Source organism: Heloderma suspectum, chromosome 17 (assembly GCF_057233095.1).
Source record: "Heloderma suspectum isolate Gila_16-S chromosome 17, 16-S_ref, whole genome shotgun sequence".
Taxonomy (NCBI): Eukaryota; Metazoa; Chordata; class Lepidosauria; order Squamata; family Helodermatidae; genus Heloderma; species Heloderma suspectum.
In genome coordinates, this window is record NC_139474.1 from 6,747,983 (window position 1) to 6,767,660 (window position 19,678).

Below are 19,678 nucleotides of genomic sequence, written 5' to 3' on the forward strand. Positions count from 1 at the left end.
AATGGTTATAGGTGACCAGTTCTGGCTGTTAGGAGTGCGAGGTATATCAAAGGCTTGCTTTGAAAATTCCGTTTGTGACTGACAGATTTGTTTGGGAAGCCCAAATGATCCGGGGAGAGCAATCCTATGGCCCCTAAACAGTGTTGGAGGGGGCATAGGATAGTTTGGATTCCTGGATCCGACCTCGGACCCTGGAATCCGAGCTCCCTGCCCCCTCACAGCCAGCGTGGAGAGAACTGCACTGAGCGCCTCTCTGAGCTTGCAAAAGTGACCTCAGAGAGGAGGGAAAGGGGGTGGTTCTGTGGGTGTGGAGGGGACTGGGGAAGCAGGGATACGAGCTCTCCCCAGCTTCCTTCCCTCCTCCTCCACGGAGCCCTAGCTAGATGGGCGAAAACACTCACTTTGCATAGAATGCTCACCAGCCCGAGTTCGGAGGCTAACAGGCATCTGGACAGGACTGCGCCCTTAACCATTCTAATATCAAGGCGAATGTTGTTTGTACCGCTCTGGTAACGCTGAGATAACATCTTGTGAATTTTCGGTGATATGACGACAAATGCTGGACATGGGAACACCCGATTTGTGTTGAAGGGAAGGGGGAGTGCGGAATTGCTATCCGTAAAACTGAGTGTTTAGAATGTAACTCCTTGTACACCGGTGAAATTGGAAGACCTCTCCTGAAAAGGTACAGGGAGCACCTGGCTGATATTCAGTATAGCGAAACGTACACTAGACCGTGGGCTCTTCATATGAGGAAGGAACGTGCAGGTAATTGCTGTGAACCGCTCAGAGAGCTTCGGCTGTTGGGTGGTGTAAAAATGTAATAAATAAATAAATAAATAACAAACAAACCTCAATTAAGATCTCTGTGCTGGCAATTGAACACAGCCTCCAAAAGATTAGCAAGGAAATGTTTACTGAAACCCGTTATTAATGTGAAAGATGCGATGAAACAAGCCACAATGTTAATTAATGAGGCTTGATTTGGTTAATGCAGGTGCTGATTGTTAATTACTGTCCCCCTCTGAGGCTTGTTTCTGGTCCGTTCCTGATTGGTTTTGGGCTCAGTCTGTAAGCGGTATTGTAGCATATTCTCCTTTGTGACTGAAGCAGGCAATTTGTAAGAAAACATTTCACGTTTTAAAAATCTGTCTGATTTATTTAAACAATTATTTAGAAATTTATAAGCTGGATGCGCAACTGCTAGTTATTTTTTGTGGTTTGGAGTGACGCATCGCATCACCTGCGTATGCAACGCTGTGTCCCAAAGTGCGTGTGGGAGACCACTGGAAACCCCAGAGAGGATGCCATAGGCGAATTTAGGGGCTGCAGAATAGGCTGCAAGGGACACAGCTCTCTCCTCCCACACCTTGCTGTTGCCTCCCAGCATCTGCTGCCTGAAGTGACTGCCTCACTTTGTCTATTGGGAGGGCTGGCCCTGCCTGGGCCCCACACAACCAACCCTTAGTCCTCATTTTCAACGTATGTTATTGAGTCCACTGTTCACCACCATCTGTAAAACCACTCTCTGGAAAAGCAGCCAATCAAGGATAAAATAATATTAACACCTCCATTTCAGGGTCCAGCAACAACCCTCACTTCTGAAGCCAAAACTATTGGTCAGTAGAGTGCATTCAGAGGCCTTAAGGCACCCATAAGCAAGCGAGCTTGGGACTCGGGGTTCAGCAGTGGGCTGCTCTTTCCTGCTCCCACCCAGAAGTCGGGGATTAGCCAGATAGAAGGGCAGAGCAAAGATGGGAGAAGGAACTCTCCCGATCTTTAAACATAGGGCATAGTCTGAAGGCACATCAGGCAGCCACTGTGCTAAAGCTAAGCAGGTCTGGGTGTGGTCAGTGCCTGGAGGGGAGACCACTTGGGAACCACATGTAGCCACCTTGAGTTCCACGATGGAAGAAGGGGGGATATAAATGTAATGAATGAATGAATGAAACCAATTCAGGAACCACCTACAAGAGTCCAGGACAAGAGTGAGAGGAATGGAAGAACCCACTGAGCATGAGTTCCTAGACTCAGGCTGTGATGTGAGGTGGAAAAATTCCCATCGCTTTATTTTTCTCCGGGACATTTTCCATGTCACAATATTAGTCATTAGGCATCATTCACAATGAATGGATGCCAACAGCAAATGCAAAACTGGGCGAGCCTGGCAGTTTCAAAGTTGTAGATGAGTGGCTGCCAGTATATCATGCACAATTCTCGGAGTTGCTGAAATTTATGAGTGTGTCAACAGTTTTCAGGACCTGTGTTTTTTTTTCCGTAGAGTGCAATCCTATGTATATTTAGACAGAAAACAGTCCTACAGTTCCCAGCATGCCGCAGCCAGTATGGCTGACTGAAGGGATGCTGGGAGTTTTAGGACTTTGTCTAAACCTGCATAGGGTTGCGCCCTTAAACAATGAAAGGGAAATACCTGCTGTTGTGTTTCCATCCTCTGCAAATATTCCAGTAAAAAATCTTACGTATTATAACATTAAAATCACATGAAGGATTCAATCCTATGCATGTTTACACAGAAAAAAGCCCTACCACTCCCAGCATTCCCCAACCAGCTCTGCTCCGCTCTCCCACAGATCGGAAGAAATCATATCTGCCCTGCGTTCCGGGGGACAGGATGCGAACAACCCACATCAGAAGAAAGGAAGGAAGAGTGCCTCAAGGCCCAATGCCAAGGGCTTCTTGCCCAGGAGACAGCATCTTCGTCAGAAGCCCAGCTTCCCTCCCCTCACCTCCTTCGCCTGCTCCCAGACCTCCTTCTCCATGGGGTTTGGTTCCATCAGAGGCAGGGTAAACTTGAAGTAGGGACGCAGGTTTTTGTACACATAGATGTAAGGCCCAGAGGCCACTGCCACGGCGGGCATGCGTGGCTCATGCTGCTCCATTAGGAAAGCGGCTACGCTGGCGGGCAAATCCGGCAGGGCGTTTTCGCTCAGGAGACCCATGCCCTGGTACACCTTCAGCTTCATCTCACGCCCAGTAGCGCCGAAGTTGCCCACCACCAGCTGGGGAAAGAAGAGGGAAAATAGAGCGAGGTGAATGATGGCACAAGGCCCCTTGAATGATGGCGCAAGGGCACGTTCTCAAGGTGTCTTAGTACAATGAGCCACCAGTGTAGGCTGCATCGTAATAAAAACAAGCACACAAGACAAACAATGAGGACTAGGAACATGCACTCAAGTCTATACCGCAGCAATGGTATGTGTGTATTAATAGGCGCATGGTGTGAATGGCCAATTAGGCCAATGGGAGAGGTGGAGATAGGATGGAGAGGTACCAGGCCGGGCACAGGTTTGTGGGTGCGATGGAGGAAATGTGAAGGGCCGGTACCAGGACAGAGAAGGGTTTGTGGGTGTGACAGCAACAACCCTCTTACCTCAGGGGTTCCCAACCTTCCTGGACCCATGGGCACATTTGGAAAGCTGAGAAAGTGCTGTGGTCACCACCACAAAATGGCTCCCACGGAGGATGTGGCTAGTCACAAAATGGTTGCCGTGGTGGCCTGTCAAAAGTGAGCTAAAGAGGTTGAGGGAGAGAAATAGTGAGGCTAGGGGGTGGGAAAGAGGGAGAATAGCAAGGCAAAGGGATAGGGGGAGAGAAAGAGCAAGGCCAGAGGCTGGGAGGGGAGAGAGGCAGCAAGGTAAAAAGGCTGCCAGAGAAAGAGCAAGGCTAGAGGCTAAGAGGGGGAGAAACAGTCAGCTAAAGAGGTGCGGGGGAGATATAGCAAGGCTAGAGGTTGTGAAGGAGGAGGAAATGGCAAGGCGAAAGGAGAGGGGGGAGAAAAAGAGCAAGGCTGGAAATTGAGAGAAATAGTATGGTAAAAAGGCTGGGGGAGAAAGAGCAAGGCTAGAGGCTAGGAGGGGGAGAAACAGCGAACCAAAGAGATAGTAGGGAGAGAAACAGTGAGGCTAGAGGCTGGGATAGAGGAGGAAATGCCAAGGCAGAGGGGAGAGAAAGAGCAAGGCCAGAGGCCTGAAAGGGAGAGAAAGAAGACTACCCTAAGATTTCCTGAGGTTTCTATTTAAAACGTTTTTTTGAAGGGGGCAGGGAGGGGAGAGCTTTGCGGGGGCCATTGGAGGTCCCTGTGGGCACCATGGTGTCCATGAAAACTGTCTTGGGGACCCATGCCTTACCTTATAGTCTCCATCACCATGCAGGTCAGCCAGGGCTAGAACAGAAAGCAGACCCCATGTCAGCCCATTCAACAAGAGGCCCAAAATGGGGGATGGGGGCTACTGGAGGGAGTATGATTTGGCTAAAATTAAGGTGTGGGGGGGAATCAGGTAGTGGGGCTTGAGGATTTCATTAAGGACCCCACTACCTTTCCCCCCACAATTTGAGCACTTGACTTTTTTTGCATGTGAGAGAGTGGGTGTTTTTAGCAATGTGAAATATTCTGAGCCCAAATCAGGGGTACGTGTTAGGTTTTGAGGACAGAACATTTCTAGGACTGCCAGCTCTAGGGAAATCTTCAGGGGACAACAGTGTGAGTTTTGGAAGTCTGGTTTCTGGTGGAGGCATTTTGTCGGCAAAGCCAAGAGAGGCCTTCTAACGAACCCAGCAACCATCTGAATCAGGAAAACTTCTACACCTTGGCTGGGACGAGGCCAAGACAGCAGTTCTTTTCTCCGTGACACCCTCAGCTGGGATTGGAAACCCAGGGGAAGGCAATTTTGATCAGCTGCTATTTTCCTCTCAAAGCATCATACCAGGATTTAGCTCAGCAGCATGTTTCTGGTGGCAGGGCTGAACCCTGGAACACAGTGTCAAGCAACAAGAAAAGAGCACCTCTGAACATGCGCAGACTGCATTTCCCACGCCACTGAACAGCCACATCAAATCCCCACAAGCCTGGGATTGGAGGCAAGGATTTCCAGGGCAGAAGACACAACCTTCTAAAAATGTCGGCTCCCAGAACACTGCCAATATTTATTCCTGCGATGTCTCACTGGGGGCATTCTGGAAAAATTAAACAGCCACTTCCAGAGGCCCAGGACCGAGTGCTGTTGCTTCCGTTTGCCACCAGGTAAGCTTATCAAGGCCCACTGAGGTAGGACAGGGCCCACCACCCTGAAGCCAGCCGTCATTCCTCCCCTTCCTTAAAGACGTCCACCAAATCGAGATGCCACAAAAACAGGCATCATTTGTACAACGGTGGAAAACAAAGCACACTTGTACCTCTCGCAAACCCAGGGAGAACCAGCAGCGTTTAAAAACGCTGGCATTCTGGCTGCGCCTGCTCAGTCACTATGCTCTCTCCCTCTCTCTCTCCCCCTCTCCCTATGCACCCACCCCTCAAAACAAGGCAGAGACACCCCTAGTTAGGGAGTTACTGAAAAGGAGTTCCGACTTACCGACGCAAGAGGAAAACGTGTACAGATTGGCCACTGGGTCATAGTAGGCATCCAGCCATTTGGAATTGGCTTGAGTACTGCTGGGCACAGCGATGGTTGGAGGAAAGGTTGAGAAAACACACCTGAGACCTTGCAGATACTTTCAGTCCAGAGTCAGATTCGTAGGGAGTTGTGTCCCTACTTAAGCCCCCTTCCAACAACAGGGCTCCGCCCCCTTCCTAAAGTAGTGACAGGATTCCACTGCTTAAAAAGCCAACAACTAAAGATACAGTTATTCCAGTCTGCATTTGATGCTTAAAAATCATTAGCAGCTGCTGCTACCCTATGGCTGGGTTCACACAACACACTAACTCACACTCAGTGGTTGAGTGTGGGTTGTTGCTGAACCGTGAGGTGTTTGTTGAACTGCAGGTTATCGTGTTGTCCAAACCCAGGATGTTTTCCACAGGGTGGCTTGTTAACCACCCTGAACAACCCAACAACAAACCATGGGTTCTCAAGGTGGTTTGTTCGAGAAAAATAAGCCACACTGCATGGTTAACAAGCCACCGTGTGGAATATGTCCTGGGTTCCAACAACATGCCAACCCATGGTTCAACAAACAACCCACACTCAACCACTGAGTGTGGGTTAGCGTGTTGTGTGAACCCAGCCACTGTATGTGTAATGGTAATTTGTATCTTCATGTTTTCATAATGTTGTAAGCCACCTTGTGAAGGCAGCGAGCCCTGAAAGGCAGGTTAATTTAATAAATCATCATCCTGAAGCCCTGAGAGCCCACTCCCATACTCAGCCACAAAAATGACACTCTGCTCTCAGAGAACCCAGGAGTCCCAACTCTTTATGTATTTGTGTGTTACATTTATATCCCATCTTTTTTTCCCGCAAGGAACCCAAGGCGGCTTACATGATCCTCCTCCTCTCCATTTTCTCCTCACAACACCACTAAGAGGAAGGTCAGGCTGAGAGTAAGTAACTGGCCCAAAGTCACCCAGTGAGCTTCATGGCTGAGCGGGGACTAGAACCCGGGTCTCCCCAGTCCCAGACCAATGACTACACCACACCCTGACGTACCCCCCCCCACCTCTCTCTCATGTACATACATACCTTCCTTCACTTAGAACCAGGTATCCTGATTTCAAGTTGCACCCTTGCAACTGATTACAATTCTCTCTTAGAGTTGGGCAAACAACTCCAGCGTTATTTATTTATTTATTTATTTATTTAGCCACTACACGTCTTGCCTTTCTGCCAATGCACTCCAGGTGGTTTACAATTTAGGGCACAATCCTATGCATGCTGGCTGGGGAATGCTGGGAGTTGTAGGCCTTTTTTTTCTGTCTAAACATGCATAGGATTGCACCCTTAGTGTCTTTTCCCTAGGGCAATTATGGGTTGTGCAAACAGCATGGAGTTGCAAGTTGACTACAGTTCCCATCAACCATGTCCACCGGCCATGCTGGCTGGGGAGTGCTGCGAGTTGTAGGGCTTTTTTTGTCGGGAGTAGGAGTTTTTCTACATAACATGCATAGGATTGCACCTTTAAAGTATTTATTTATTTCATTTATATCCCGCCTCTTTTCCTCCAAGGAACTCAAGGCAGCATACATAATCCTCCTCCTTCTTCCATTTTATCCTCACAACAACAACCCTGTGAGGTGGGTTGGGCTGAGAGTCTTGTGACTGGCCCAAAGTCACCCAATGGGCTTCCATGGCTGAGTGGGGACTAGAACCCGGATCTCCCGGCTCCCAGCCCAGCACTCTAGCCACTACACCACACCGGCTCAAAGTAGCCAAAGGATGCTTCAGACGACGCTTTGAGGGTGCAACCGCCCTGCCTCATTTACAGAATTTTACGGGCATTGGGGTGGTGTTCTAGGGATGGGGAACCCGCAACTCCCCAGATGTTGCGGGACTCAACTCCCATCAGCCCCAGCCAGCACGGCCAATGGCCAGGGACAATGGGAGCTGTAGTCCAACAGCATCTCAAGGATTCCAGGTTCCCCAGTCCTGAGTTTTATACCGGGGCCGCCGCCTTCCTTTCTTTTTACATAGCCACAGGGTTCTGCACCTCTGACAGAGACAGGACCGATGGAGCAGCTTTCCCCAGGGCAGAAAACAGCACCTGTTGGTTTTCTGCCTGACACAATAATGCAACAGCTGAAAAGTATATAGGAGTCAATAACCAACACACACACATGCGCACGCTTTCCCCCTGAAGGACCCAGGAGTCCGAGTGGCAAGAGTGTTGGACTGGGAGCCGGGAGATCCGGGTTCTAGTCCCCCCTCGGCCATGGAAGCTCACTGGGCGACTCTGGGCCAGTCACAGTCTCTCAGCCCAGCCCACCTCACAGGGTTGTTGTTGTGAGGACGAAGTGGAGAGGAGGAGGAGAATGTAAGCCGCCTGGGGTTCCTTGCAAGAGGGAAAAAGGCGGGGTATAAATGCAAGCATGCAAGCATGCATGCATGCATGCATGCATGCAAGCAAGCAAGCAATAACTAACTAACCCAGGAATCCTGGCTCGATAACAGAGGTAAACAGGCTCTTCCCCATAAGAAGGGGCCCAGGGAACCCTGGCTTCCCATCACAAGGAGGGAGGAGAGGAGGGAAAAACAACAGCTGCCCTCCCCGAAAGATCCGTATTGCTATTAAAATTACAACGACGCGCCTTACCCCTCGCTTCCAGAGGAAGACGACGGCGCCGCCGCGGCCGCCATGAGCGCCGCGGATCGGCCGGGGAATCCGTTGCCATGGGAACCCCATGGTCGCCAATGGGTGCGCCGCGAAAATGCGTCCCCCTGTAAGGGCCGCGCGTCCGTAGACTTCCAAGAAGGGTAGACTGACACGCACAGGCACAGCGCCCAGCTTCCAGCCTGCCTTGGGGCTTTCGTTCGATGTTCTGAGGGGGGGGGGGGGAGGTTTGGCATGAAAGTCCCTAATGAGCCCCATTCATACACGTTTTGGCAATAACTGCTATGGTTCTGCAGCGCTAGCAGCGTTGCACAACGAAGCATCAGCCCTCCTGGACTCATCGCCGTGGCATCCCACGAGAGGCGCTGTCTTGGGGATGCGGGCGTGTGATGAACGCTTATATGGCTGGTGCACGGCTCCAGTTCTTGGTTTGTATATAGCTTAGCCAATTATCTGCACGGAGGCTGCAGACAGGCCCCCACCCACCCCCTTCAGCTTCTTTTAGTATATATAAATGGATTTGCATGTATCCATAGCAATGAATACATACCACATGCATACAACTTTCTAGCAACTATACACAGGCTTCAGCAAAAGTGGACCAAATATCCAAATAAGTACACATTCGAAGGTGGCGTCTATAGGCCACCCGTTCAAATATTGCAAGCGTTGTAAGGCCCTCAGTCCATTGCATTATAAGGAGTTTATCCTTGCAATGCTGCGGCATAGCAATGAATACATACCACATGCATACAACTTTCTAGCAATTATACACAGGCTTCAGCGAAAGTGGACCCAATATCCAAATAAGTACACATTCGAAGGTGGCGTCTATAGGCCACCCGTTCAACTATTGAAAGCGTTGTAAGGCCCTCAATGCATTGCATTATAAGGAGTTTATCCTTCCAATGCTGCGGCATAGCAATGAATACATACCACATGCATACAACTTTCTAGCAATTATACACAGGCTTCAGCAAAAGTGGACCCAATATCCAAATAAGTACACATTCGAAGGTGGCGTCTATAGGCCACCCGTTCAACTATTGCAAGCGTTGTAAGGCCCTCAATGCATTGCATTATAAGGAGTTTATCCTTCCAATGCTGCGGCATAGCAATGAATACATACCACATGCATACAACTTTCTAGCAATTATACACAGGCTTCAGCAAAAGTGGACCAAATATCCAAATAAGTACACATTCGAAGGTGGCGTCTATAGGCCACCCGTTCAAATATTGCAAGCGTTGTAAGGCCCTCAGTCCATTGCATTATAAGGAGTTTATCCTTCCAATGCTGCGGCATAGCAATGAATACATACCACATGCATACAACTTTCTAGCAATTATACACAGGCTTCAGCAAAAGTGGACCAAATATCCAAATAAGTACACATTCGAAGGTGGCGTCTATAGGCCACCCGTTCAAATATTGAAAGCGTTGTAAGGCCCTCAATCCATTGCATTATAAGGAGTTTATCCTTCCAATGCTGCGGCATGAGTTTTTGCCGCGGAGAATCCATTTACGGTGACCGTTGTTTGGTAATTTCCATGAAGCAGGTAAATAATTTGAAAGTGTGTACAGCGGTCACTATTAAAGACTGTTCAGGGACAAAGTTTATCCATATAATAACCTCCTCCCCAAAAGGAGCAGCTACTGGACATTGCCAAAACAGATGTTTAAAAGAGGCATTAGCTGCAATACGCTGCCAGCCATTAGCCAAATTAGACAATCTCTTCTTAGAGAGACGTTGTGGTGTCCAGTAGACACGAAACAAAACTCTAGGGGCTGCAGTTGACGATATATTGTGCAAACATGAAGCATTGCGGCAGACATGAGCCTGAAGGCATCCCAAAGACCACGTTTTCCCATTTGTGTAAGAGGGTGGCCCAAATTGTAATATGGGGTGCACAACCCCAGCTCATTTCTTAGTATGATCTCCCCGACGAGCCCCATCTGGAACCAACATTGTTATCTTTTAAGGACCGGGTTGAGTTATCTCTTTTCTCAGGCATTTGGCAGCATATGATGAGTTTTTAATTGGTCCTGGATTTGTCTTATCGTTATGGCTGATTGTTCAAAGCTGCTTTTAGATATATGTTGCCTTCGTGTATACTGTTTGTGTGTGTTTTATGTAAATGGTTTTTAAACTTTGTATACTGTTTTTTAATGTTTTTAATCTTTGCAAACTGCCCGGAGAGCCTCAGCTATGGGGCGGTATAGCAATGTAAATTATTAATAATACTAATGATAATAATAAATAGATAAAAAAATATACTGGTAATTCTTGTCATGGGCTCAGTGTGCTTGATTGGGTCAGGCTCAGAAATGAAGTGTTTGCCGCAGTATCTCATAGGTGACATGGGCCTGCTGCTGTGGATGTATGATTTGGGGTCACCTAACGCTCCCTTGGGGGCACCCCAGTCCAGTTCCTTCTTCATTTATAAGTACATCGACACAGACTATGGATGCGTTATTTGGTGTGACCCAAACTTATCTGGGGGGTGTAAAATCCTGTTTCTTATTCGGAAGCGTGGCCTAGGATATCACATCTTAAAGTGTGTTGTACCCATAAAACTGCTTTTGACCAGACATGATACTAGTCAAGGCCCACAATATGAGAACTGCAGTTCTAGCCATCATTGGCTTCATATTCTTCAAAAAAAGAGAATGATCAATTTAAGTACTGCTTGTTCTGTGTTCTACCCTCACGTGTCCTATGTGCCTCTCTCTCAGTGTTTCTCTCCCCCATCCCTCAGATCTCGGCTGGCAACGGTGGGTGCTGCACCCCAATTCTTTCATCGTCACCAAAAAAAGATTATGCAAGGATGTGGACCAGTTCCAGCTTGCATGGGTCCCCCATCTGGCCTGCTAGATTCTGTCCCAGGCCCAACCCAATGCTGTCTTTCTCTAGCCTGGAGAAGGGAAACCATGCTCTTATCTCCAGTCAGAGATAAGAGTGGAGTTTCCCTGCTCAGGGCTAGAGAAAGGCAGATAGAGAAGAAAATGTATGTCTCTGCACCCATTGCTTCAGCAATTCCAATTTGTTCACGCTGCTTCTTTTTCACCAGAGACGCTTCTGTGGGCCACGCCAGACTTCGCTCTCCTTTGTGTTTCTCGAAGTGAATGGTTCATTGCCACTAGAGGCGATAAGCTTGGTGCATGACTGTCACTGCCTGAAGCTCCATCCCCCCACCCTGATTTGGCATAAAAAGGACCCCTACACCGTGAGGGGTGCTCATCCGCCATGGAGGGCTGCCGAAACATAAACAAAGCAATAAATCTACCCACCACCATGTACTTGTTTTGTCCTTTCACGCTGGTGGCCACCACGCCATCTTGTGGCAGGGAGTCCCACGAGTCAATTGCGTGTTGTGCCAAGAAGTTCTTTCTTGTGCCTGTCTTCAGTCTGCCACAAGTCAACTTCATTGAGAAACCCAGAATTCTATTACTATGAGAGATATCTCTCTCTTCCCACTTCCCCCACACAACCTCTAATATCCTTCTGCCCCGCACCTGGTCTTCAGCAAATCTAGGCTATCTGAGGTTTGAGGGGAGAGCTCCCAGGCAGCCTTATCGTGTAGTAAATACCCGTCTTCTTATGAATGTTAATTGTGACCAATCCGAAGCTACTCCATAGTTACGCAAACCAAGTCCATTGGATCTAACCTTGCGGGGCCACCTCTCTGAAAGCCTCATGGTTCTACAGTGCAAAGGATGTACCAAGCCTTACTAAGCCCTGGAATGCTTGAAGGAAGAGAGCGCCTCTGTGTTCATGCAGAGTGCATTTTTTCTCACTATCGAAAACCACCTGCGTTCCCTGTCTGTCTTAGGTTAGAGTTCAAGTCTCCTAGGTCAAAGGCTGTCACTTCTGGGAAAGCTTGAACCCCAACACCTCTTTTAAAAAACAACCACCCGCTAACTATACTGACAGACCTGGAATCTCCAGCGAGACAAACCAAGACATCCCACACTTTTTTTTTTCTTTACTGGCCCTACTGCAGTACCTTTAACAGCAGCCTGGTATGTGAAAAGTTTCCCCCATACCTTTGTAGCCAGGAAAAGCTTCCTTTGTTTAATTGGTGCAAAAAGAGTGGTGTTGCAAAGCACAGAAACAGGACAGTAAAACAGAAAAGTTGGCAACAGTAAAAGACCCTAGTGTACACAAGACCCACATACACACTTTCCCTATGCTCCAACATTGCATAATCACCCACAGATCAAAATGATCTTTTTGGCAACCTTATAAAATCTGGCAAGGAAACTACAGATTCCCCTTCCACACACACATCCTTATCTATCCTACCAAACGCCATACATCCGAGACCCTGGAGAATACCACGTTTCTGGCCCCCACTGAAGCAGCGGGGAAGAAAACCCTCCACCACCCGCCCAAATAGCAGCAACATCTAGGAACCATCATTTATTACTTCCAAACATCCTCCAGTGTGCTCAGCATTTGGGATTTAAATTAACAACAGTTCCCACCCTCTAATTCCCCCCATCACCACCATGTGTTCCACGGAAAAAAAGTGGGGCAGTGGTTTTGAAATCAGTCCCCCAGAATACATGGGTGTCTGATCACAAGCTCCATTTCCAGCTGGCAAAGAGATGATGTCCAGTTGCCATGTCCCACCGAGACTCCTGGCCAAGGAAAAAGCTGGACAAAAGAATCCAGACGGCTCAGGATCAGAGCAAGTTGCATGGTTCATATTGAAGGTCCCTGGCAAAATGAGGCACGGGGTCCGGAGAGGATGGGATTCACTTATCGCCTCCCCCATTTCCTCCCATCCTCGACCAGAGCAGAGCTCAATCACTCGATGAGTTTCTTGGCCTTGAAAAACCGCCTGAGGTAGAAGACTTGCCAAGTGGCCAGACCCACGAGGCAAAGCATAGAGAAGATGCTGAAGTAGAAGACACGAGAGCTGGTGGATTCTGCAAAGAGACAGAGAGAAGGGCAAACGGCAGGTCAGTGTCAGAGCTCATCATACTTTCTGAACTTTATTGTCTCACTAAGTTTGGGGAGGGTCTGTATTATGGTGATTTGAGCACAGGCCCCAGGTTCAACCCCCAGTATCTCCGTCATCTCCAGGGGTTCTGCCCCAGAGTCCGTTTTCATTGCCATGTCTCAGTCTAATTAAGAGAGCAACTGGAGAGCTGGTCTCCCAGCATCCTCTGGGGCAAGGCAAGGGATCCTAAGAGGCATACAGACTGCGTCCCATGGAAACCAGCCACTACATCGTACAAACTCACCGTTGGTGTCCCTCATTTCCTCCTCACGTTGCTTCATGAAGGCAAAGTCTTTGACGATGAATTCAGAAAAGTCCTCCAGCCGCCGCAGGTCCACCTCCAAGGGCTTGAGTTTCTCTGCATTCGCTATCTGTGGGAAAAGGCGAGGACGCGGTGAGCTGGACACCGAGGAGGGCTGGGCCCCAGCGGCAGCTTCCGCCGAGTTACCCAGCTCTCGCCGAGCTCAAAGATGCAGCCATTTCTGGGGAGCCGGGGCATTGCTAATGATTCGGTGCCCAGCCTCATAGGACACAACAGTGTATAAAATCTGCATACACTAATTCATATCTACTTATATATGCACAATTAGAAATCATTAGGAGGATTTATTTAAATTTCACAGGAGGCAAAGGCAGCCAATTAATTGCTCATCCAAATCATCTCAAATAAAAATAAAGTCCTCAATTCATTTGTACCCGGCCCAAATCATCCCAAACTAGTGGGGAAAAAAGTTTTTTTTTTAAGCTTAATTACTATGTAAAGGAAAATTTGGGGGGATGTTATAGCTTGTGGGGAGGGGAGAGTTAACACTTGCCTCCCCAGCTGCAGTCCCCCTTGAAAACTGCCTTCTACAAGGCGATTAAGCTGAGAAGAAGAAAAAACACCTTTCTATTGGCACAAATGAACACTTGGGGCCCTGGGAAACAGATTTGGGGCCCTGGGAAACAGAAACATGAGTGCATGTACTGGAGGTTGGGCCCGAAGGGCAGTCTGGGGATTCTGCTCATGTACCGTCCACCCCGCTGCACGACTGACTCCCTGGCCGAGGTGCTTGAGGTGGTCTCTGATGTGCGTGTACAGTCCCCTAACTTACTGGTGTTGGGGGACTTCAACGTACATTCGGAGGCCATCCTCACAGGAGCACCTCGGGACTTCATGGAGACCATGGCCTCCTGGGAGCTGCACCATATTCTAACTGGGCCCACCCATGTAGCCGGTCATGCACTAGACCTTGTGTTTGTTTCTGGAGAAGTGGGGAGTGATCTGGAAGTCGGGGGTATATCCACCACCCCCTTGTCATGGTCAGATCACTATCTGGTGACGTTGGACTTCTCGGTTCCACAACCCCTCCGCAGGGGTGGAGGACCCATTAAAATGGTCCGCCCCAGGCGTCTTATGGATCCAAATGGATTCCTGAACGCGCTTGGGGATTCTCTGGGGCATGCCAACGGCCACTCGGTCGAGACCCTGGTGGGTGGCTGGAACGCCGCAATCACTGGGGCATTAGATCAGGTGGCTCCGAAACGCCCTCTCCCCCTGAACAGGGCTCGGACTGCACCATGGTTCAATCCGCGGTTACGAGCTCTGAAACAGGAGGTGAGATGGCTAGAGCGCCGGTGGCGGAAGTCTCGCTCCAAAGACGATCAGACACGGGCTAGAGCTGTATCTTCAGCCTCTCACGTGGCGGTGAAGGCAGCAAAAAAGGAATATTATGCTGCCTCTATCGCGTCCGCAGAGTGCTGTCCAAGGAGGCTGTTCCAAGTGGTCCGGAGCCTGGTCGGTCCAGTTGCTCCGGAACCGCTGGAGCATTCTAAGGCCTCCTGTGAGGCCTTGGCAAGGCACTTTGCAGATAAAATTGATCAGATTAGGTGTGTTACTCTGCATGCTGTGGATATAGTTAGTGAGCAAGAGGCGGCCTGTGGCAAACCGGTTTTGTGGGATCGGTTCCAGCTTCTTCCTCCTGATGAAGTGGACAAGGTGCTTTCATCGGTACGGCCGACCACCTGCTTACTTGATCCTTGCCCATCTTGGCTCATTATGAGCTGCAGAGAGAGACTGGGTGAGGGGATCAGGGCGGTGGTGAACGCCTCCCTTGAGGAGGGAGTGATGCCATCAGCCCTCAAGGAGGCAGTGATAAGACCGCTCTTAAAGAAGCCCTCCTTGGATCCTCAAGTTCTGAACAACTTTCGCCCAGTCTCAAATCTGCATTTTTGGACAAGGTGATTGAGCGGGTGGTGGCAGTGCAGTTGAAGGCACACTTGGAAGAAACTGATTATCTAGACCCATTTCAGTTGGGCTTCAGGACTGGGCATGGGACAGAAACGGCCTTGGTCGCCTTGGTAGATGATATGAGGAGGGCTCTGGATAGGGGTGAATGCTCCTTCCTTGTTCTCCTCGACCACTCAGCGGCTTTCAATACCGTTGACCACGGTATCCTCCTGGACCGCCTGGAGGGGTTGGGCATTGGGGACACCGTATTGCAGTGGTTCCGGTCCTTCCTCTCCGGCAGGTACCAGAGGGTAGCACTGGGAGAGGAGGTTTCGGACCCGTGGGGTACGGCTGAAGCTGAACCCTGACAAGACCGAGGTACTTTTGGTGGGAGACAAGAGGAGGCTGGGGGATGTTGACCTGGTGTTGAATGGGGTACGGCTACCCTTGAAAGACCAGGTCTGCAGCCTGGGGGTCATTTTGGACTCCCAGCTGTCCATGGAGGCTCAGGTGTCAGCTGTGAGCCGGACAGCGCTGTATCAACTCCATCTGATACGGCGGCTGCGCCCCTTCCTTCCCGACCATCTGCTCCCATCGGTAGTACATGCCCTGGTCTCCTCTCGTTTAGACTACTGTAATGCGCTCTACGTGGGGTTACCCTTGAAGACGGTTTGGAAACTGCAGCTGGTACAGAACGTGGCGGCTCGCCTGATTAAAGGCAGCCGCCGGCGAGATCACATCACTCCAGTGCTGAAGGAGTTGCACTGGTTACCAGTTGTTTTCCGGGCCAAATTCAAGGTGTTGGTTTTGACCTTTAAAACCCTATATGGTTCCGGCCCAACCTATCTTAAGGAGCGCCTCCAGCAGCAACAGACAGGCCGCTTAACAAGATCAGCCTCGGATGGCCTTCTCTCTGTCCCATCAGCCAGGACAGCTAGACTGGTGGGAACGAGGGAGAGGGCCTTTTCTGTGGTGGCCCCCACTCTGTGGAACTCCCTCCCTAGGGAACTCCGTCATGCCCCCTCTTTAATGAGCTTCCGTCATGCATTAAAAACGTGGCTGTTCAGGCAGGCATTTGGGGTGGGTTAGGGTATTTTAGAAAATGTTTTTATTGTAGAATTTTATTGTTTTAAACTGTTTTTATTGTATGTTGTACATCGCCCAGAGTGGCTGGGTGACCAGCCAGATGGGCGATTAATAAATTTAATAATAAATAAATAAATAAAATTTGGGGCCCTGGGAAACAGATTTGGGGCTAGGCCTAGCAACGCCCATGCAGGGGAGGGCTAAACTTTCAGCTGTGGATACACAGGGTCCAAGTCCGAAGAGGCAGCCAGCCACCTCTGGAGTGGAGTGCAGGAAAGAATTATGCTACCTTTCCTCACTGCATGCAACCCATGCTGTGAGGGCTGGCACGACTCCAACCCCCCACTCCCCACCTGCCATTGGGCACCCCAAATATATTTAGAGCTGCCCCTAGCAAACGGGCATTGTACTTACTTCCTCATAATTCCGTGCCTCCACACCATGCTTGATGTTGAGGGTAACCAGTTGGTCAGGGATGCGGAAATTCCCTGGAAGACCAGAGGAAAAAGAGCTGTTGAGGTGAGTGGGGAGGGAAATAGGTACAGTGTCAGGCAGATACAGATAGAGAGGGTAACGTTAGATTTTAATAAATAATAGTAATAGATAATTATTATAATAATTATATAATAATAATAGATAATAAATAACTCCCTGGAAGACCAGGTGAAACAGAGCTGTTGAAGTGAGTGGCAAGGGAAATAGTTACAGATACAGGTAGATATAGCCAGAGAGGGTAAGGTTAGATTCTAATTAATAATAATAATAATAATATTTCTGCAGGACAGTTATTGGAACCTCCTTTTAGCGTTCAAGCATGTAGAAAAATGACATGAGAATCCTCCTGAACATACACAGAGTGCCCATGCCACCCCCATAAGCAAGGCCGTAGCTAAGGTGAGGCCCATGGGTGCACTGCCCAACTTAAGGATTTTTAAAAACAATCACAACACAGGCTTTAAAAATGTGTGACACGACAGCTCCCTTTTTTTTTTTTTAAAGAGCTTGTAATAGGAAAAAAAATTCTGGGTTAAGAGAATTCTGCGGCAGCTGATACTTCCCAAATGGGGGAGTGCCCCAAACTTCATCCACCCACCCGATCTATTTGGCTTTGCCCACTGACGGCGCCATGTGGATTTTTCAAAGATTCCAAGCCAGGGTCAGTCATGAAACATGCACATTGAAAAGAATGAGCACCCTTGAGCATGTTCAGAGTGCATTCCCCTCTCCAAGGGGTAAACACACTGAAACCACACACACACACACACACTTGGGAGTAGAGGCCAGGGGATTCAGGGGCGGTCAGGGTATGAATGAATCCTAGGCAGGCCTCAGACGTCTCTCTCATGGGTGCTTTTACAAATTTAACAACCCCCCCCCCCCGAAATTCTAGGAAGGTTTTGAAAGGGGGCAATAGTAAAAAGGAGGCAGGTTGTGTTGCAGAGAGGCTCATGGGTCAGTTCAGGGCACCAGGGACCCCAGCCCACCCCCTGCCCCATATACCTGGCTGCCCGTGGCTCTCAAAGCAAGTTTCATAGATTTCGTAATCGTCGGTGATAAAGGCAAATTTTCCTTTCTTGGCGTTGTCCTTGGAGTACAAGAGGTGTCCGGAGGAGTCCGTGACCTGCGGGGAGAAGAAAGGTCCGGCGGCGGTGTCAACTCAGGTGCCGCCGGAGTGCACCTGGGCATGTTCGAAATGCAAAACCGAGACGTGGCACCTTAAGGGCAAACACAGTTACAGAGGCACAAGCCAGAATCCAGTTCATCCCTTTGCTGTTTACGCGGCATGAGACCACAGCGTGGCTGGGGAATTTGTGGCAGCCGCAGGGACGGGGCTGAAGATCTGAAGGGTGCGTGCGTGGGGTGGACGGAGCCCTCACCCGCAAATCCGTCCTGATCCCTGGCGCGGCGGCTTCCGACACCTCGTATTCCCCGGTGACCATCACGTCCCGGTGCAGCTCCTCTTTCAGACACTTCCGCGTCTGCGGCGGAAGCTGGAAGGTCAGGCCCTGGCAGCCCCCTGCAGACAGGATCAGGGCCAAAGCCCAGGGACCCAGGAGTCCGGGCACCCACATGGCCCCTGTTAATCAGGCTGCAATGGGGATGGGGTTCTCCTTGTCCGGCTGGGCCCCCAACTGGGTGCCACTATGCCCTGACACCCAGGGAGCCGCTTGGAGGTTCAGCCCTCTTCCCCTTCCCTCCCCAGCACCCGGGTGGATCCTTTCACACAAGAAACCGCCCCCCCCCCAGCTGCCCCCTTCAGCCCCTCCAGGTATTGGCTCCCTGGTGTCAAAGCCCCAGCAGAGTGATGCCTCGGCCGTGCCGCCCCCGAAGCGCGATGGCGCACTCCCAGCCGCTCCCCTCTCCTCTGGCTGCACCGCATCCGACGTGGCGCTCACTCCCGGGTTGACTCCGGTTAGGGGCGGAGCCAGGGGGAAGAAGCCACGCCCCTCCAGGCGGCCGGCGCGCGGAATAAGGCCCGGGGCAGAGCAAGGAGCGAAGGGCCGTTTTGCAGCTTGGCCGAAGCAAGCGGCTGCAGGGCGCGGGTTGGGCTGCGATCCCCTCGCTGCGCGCTCTTGCTCCGGACTCGGCGGGACTGGCCTCTGCTGAAACACGTGTCGGGTTGCACGTGTCTAACATGGGGCATGCCCTCACGTGCATCGCCTCGGTGGACAGTCGCGATAGTAATGTGGTTTCATTGTGTCATCGCATGGGGCAGCATTCGCAACAACCCTGTGAGGCAGCCCTTCTGCAGCTTGGCGCGCTCCAGAAGGGTTGGACTGCAACCCCCAGCTGGGTGGGGATGCTGGGAGCTGTAGTCCAACCCATCCGGAGGGCGGAAAGCTGCTGTACGGGGTCCCTTTCTTATGCATGTTTACTTGCAAGTCAGACCCCACAGGGTTCCGTTGTCTTACTCCCAGGAAAGCGTGCATAGGACCGCAGCTGTCGGGCGCAAGTCCTATGCATGTTTGGCATGTTTGCATCCCCCAGCCAGCCATGGGAGTTGTAGGGCTTTTTTTTCTGTCCAAACACGCACAGGGCTTGCGCCTGTATAGGATTTACTCAAAAAGGCCTATTAAGTTCAGTGGAGCTTATCTTACCTCCCTGACAATGTGTGTCAAGTGTACCTTAGGCAGCGATCCCATAGTTTCCTGAGAGTAAGCCCCATTGAACTTAGTGGGAGTTACCTCTGAGTAGGTACGTCTAGGCTCAGACTGCTCAACCTCCTCACAACACCCCTAAAAGGCGGTCCACTTAAGTACTGCCTGATCCTACCCAAGTTTACTTGGCAGTAAGCCCCGCTGTGTCCAACAT

General features: G+C 50.2%; 2 protein-coding genes across 8 annotated transcripts in view; both read right to left on the reverse strand.

The window, feature by feature from the left end:
• Window positions 1-8,105, reverse strand: part of BBS1 (Bardet-Biedl syndrome 1) — a 31,952-nt gene extending 23,847 nt beyond the window's left edge. For 4 of the 7 annotated variants that reach the window (XR_014786258.1, XM_084823782.1, XM_084823779.1 and 1 more), the window contains exons 1-4: window positions 8,044-8,105; window positions 5,370-5,449; window positions 4,149-4,183; window positions 2,748-3,020 (exon numbers count right to left, since the gene is read on the reverse strand). Coding sequence is in view for 5 of the 7 variants with exons in the window: in XM_084823782.1 (XP_084679908.1) it covers window positions 2,748-3,020; window positions 4,149-4,183; window positions 5,370-5,449; window positions 8,044-8,087 (432 nt within the window). In the remaining 2 variants the exon portion in view is untranslated. The remainder of the gene's footprint in view (window positions 1-2,747; window positions 3,021-4,148; window positions 4,184-5,369; window positions 5,450-8,043) is intronic. The other 3 variants (XR_014786259.1, XM_084823783.1, XM_084823780.1) reach the window with 1 other exon arrangement.
• Window positions 8,106-12,050: 3,945 nt separating this feature from the next.
• Window positions 12,051-18,733, reverse strand: LOC146334321 (transmembrane emp24 domain-containing protein 10-like). Its single transcript, XM_084824009.1, has 5 exons — window positions 18,244-18,733; window positions 17,867-17,987; window positions 16,781-16,854; window positions 13,316-13,442; window positions 12,051-12,997 (listed from the first exon to the last, which is right to left on the reverse strand). The coding sequence occupies exons 1-5, from the start codon at window positions 18,436-18,438 to the stop codon at window positions 12,876-12,878; spliced, it is 639 nt and encodes a 212-aa protein (XP_084680135.1). The 5' UTR covers window positions 18,439-18,733; the 3' UTR covers window positions 12,051-12,875.
• Between the last annotated feature and the right edge of the window lie 945 nt (window positions 18,734-19,678).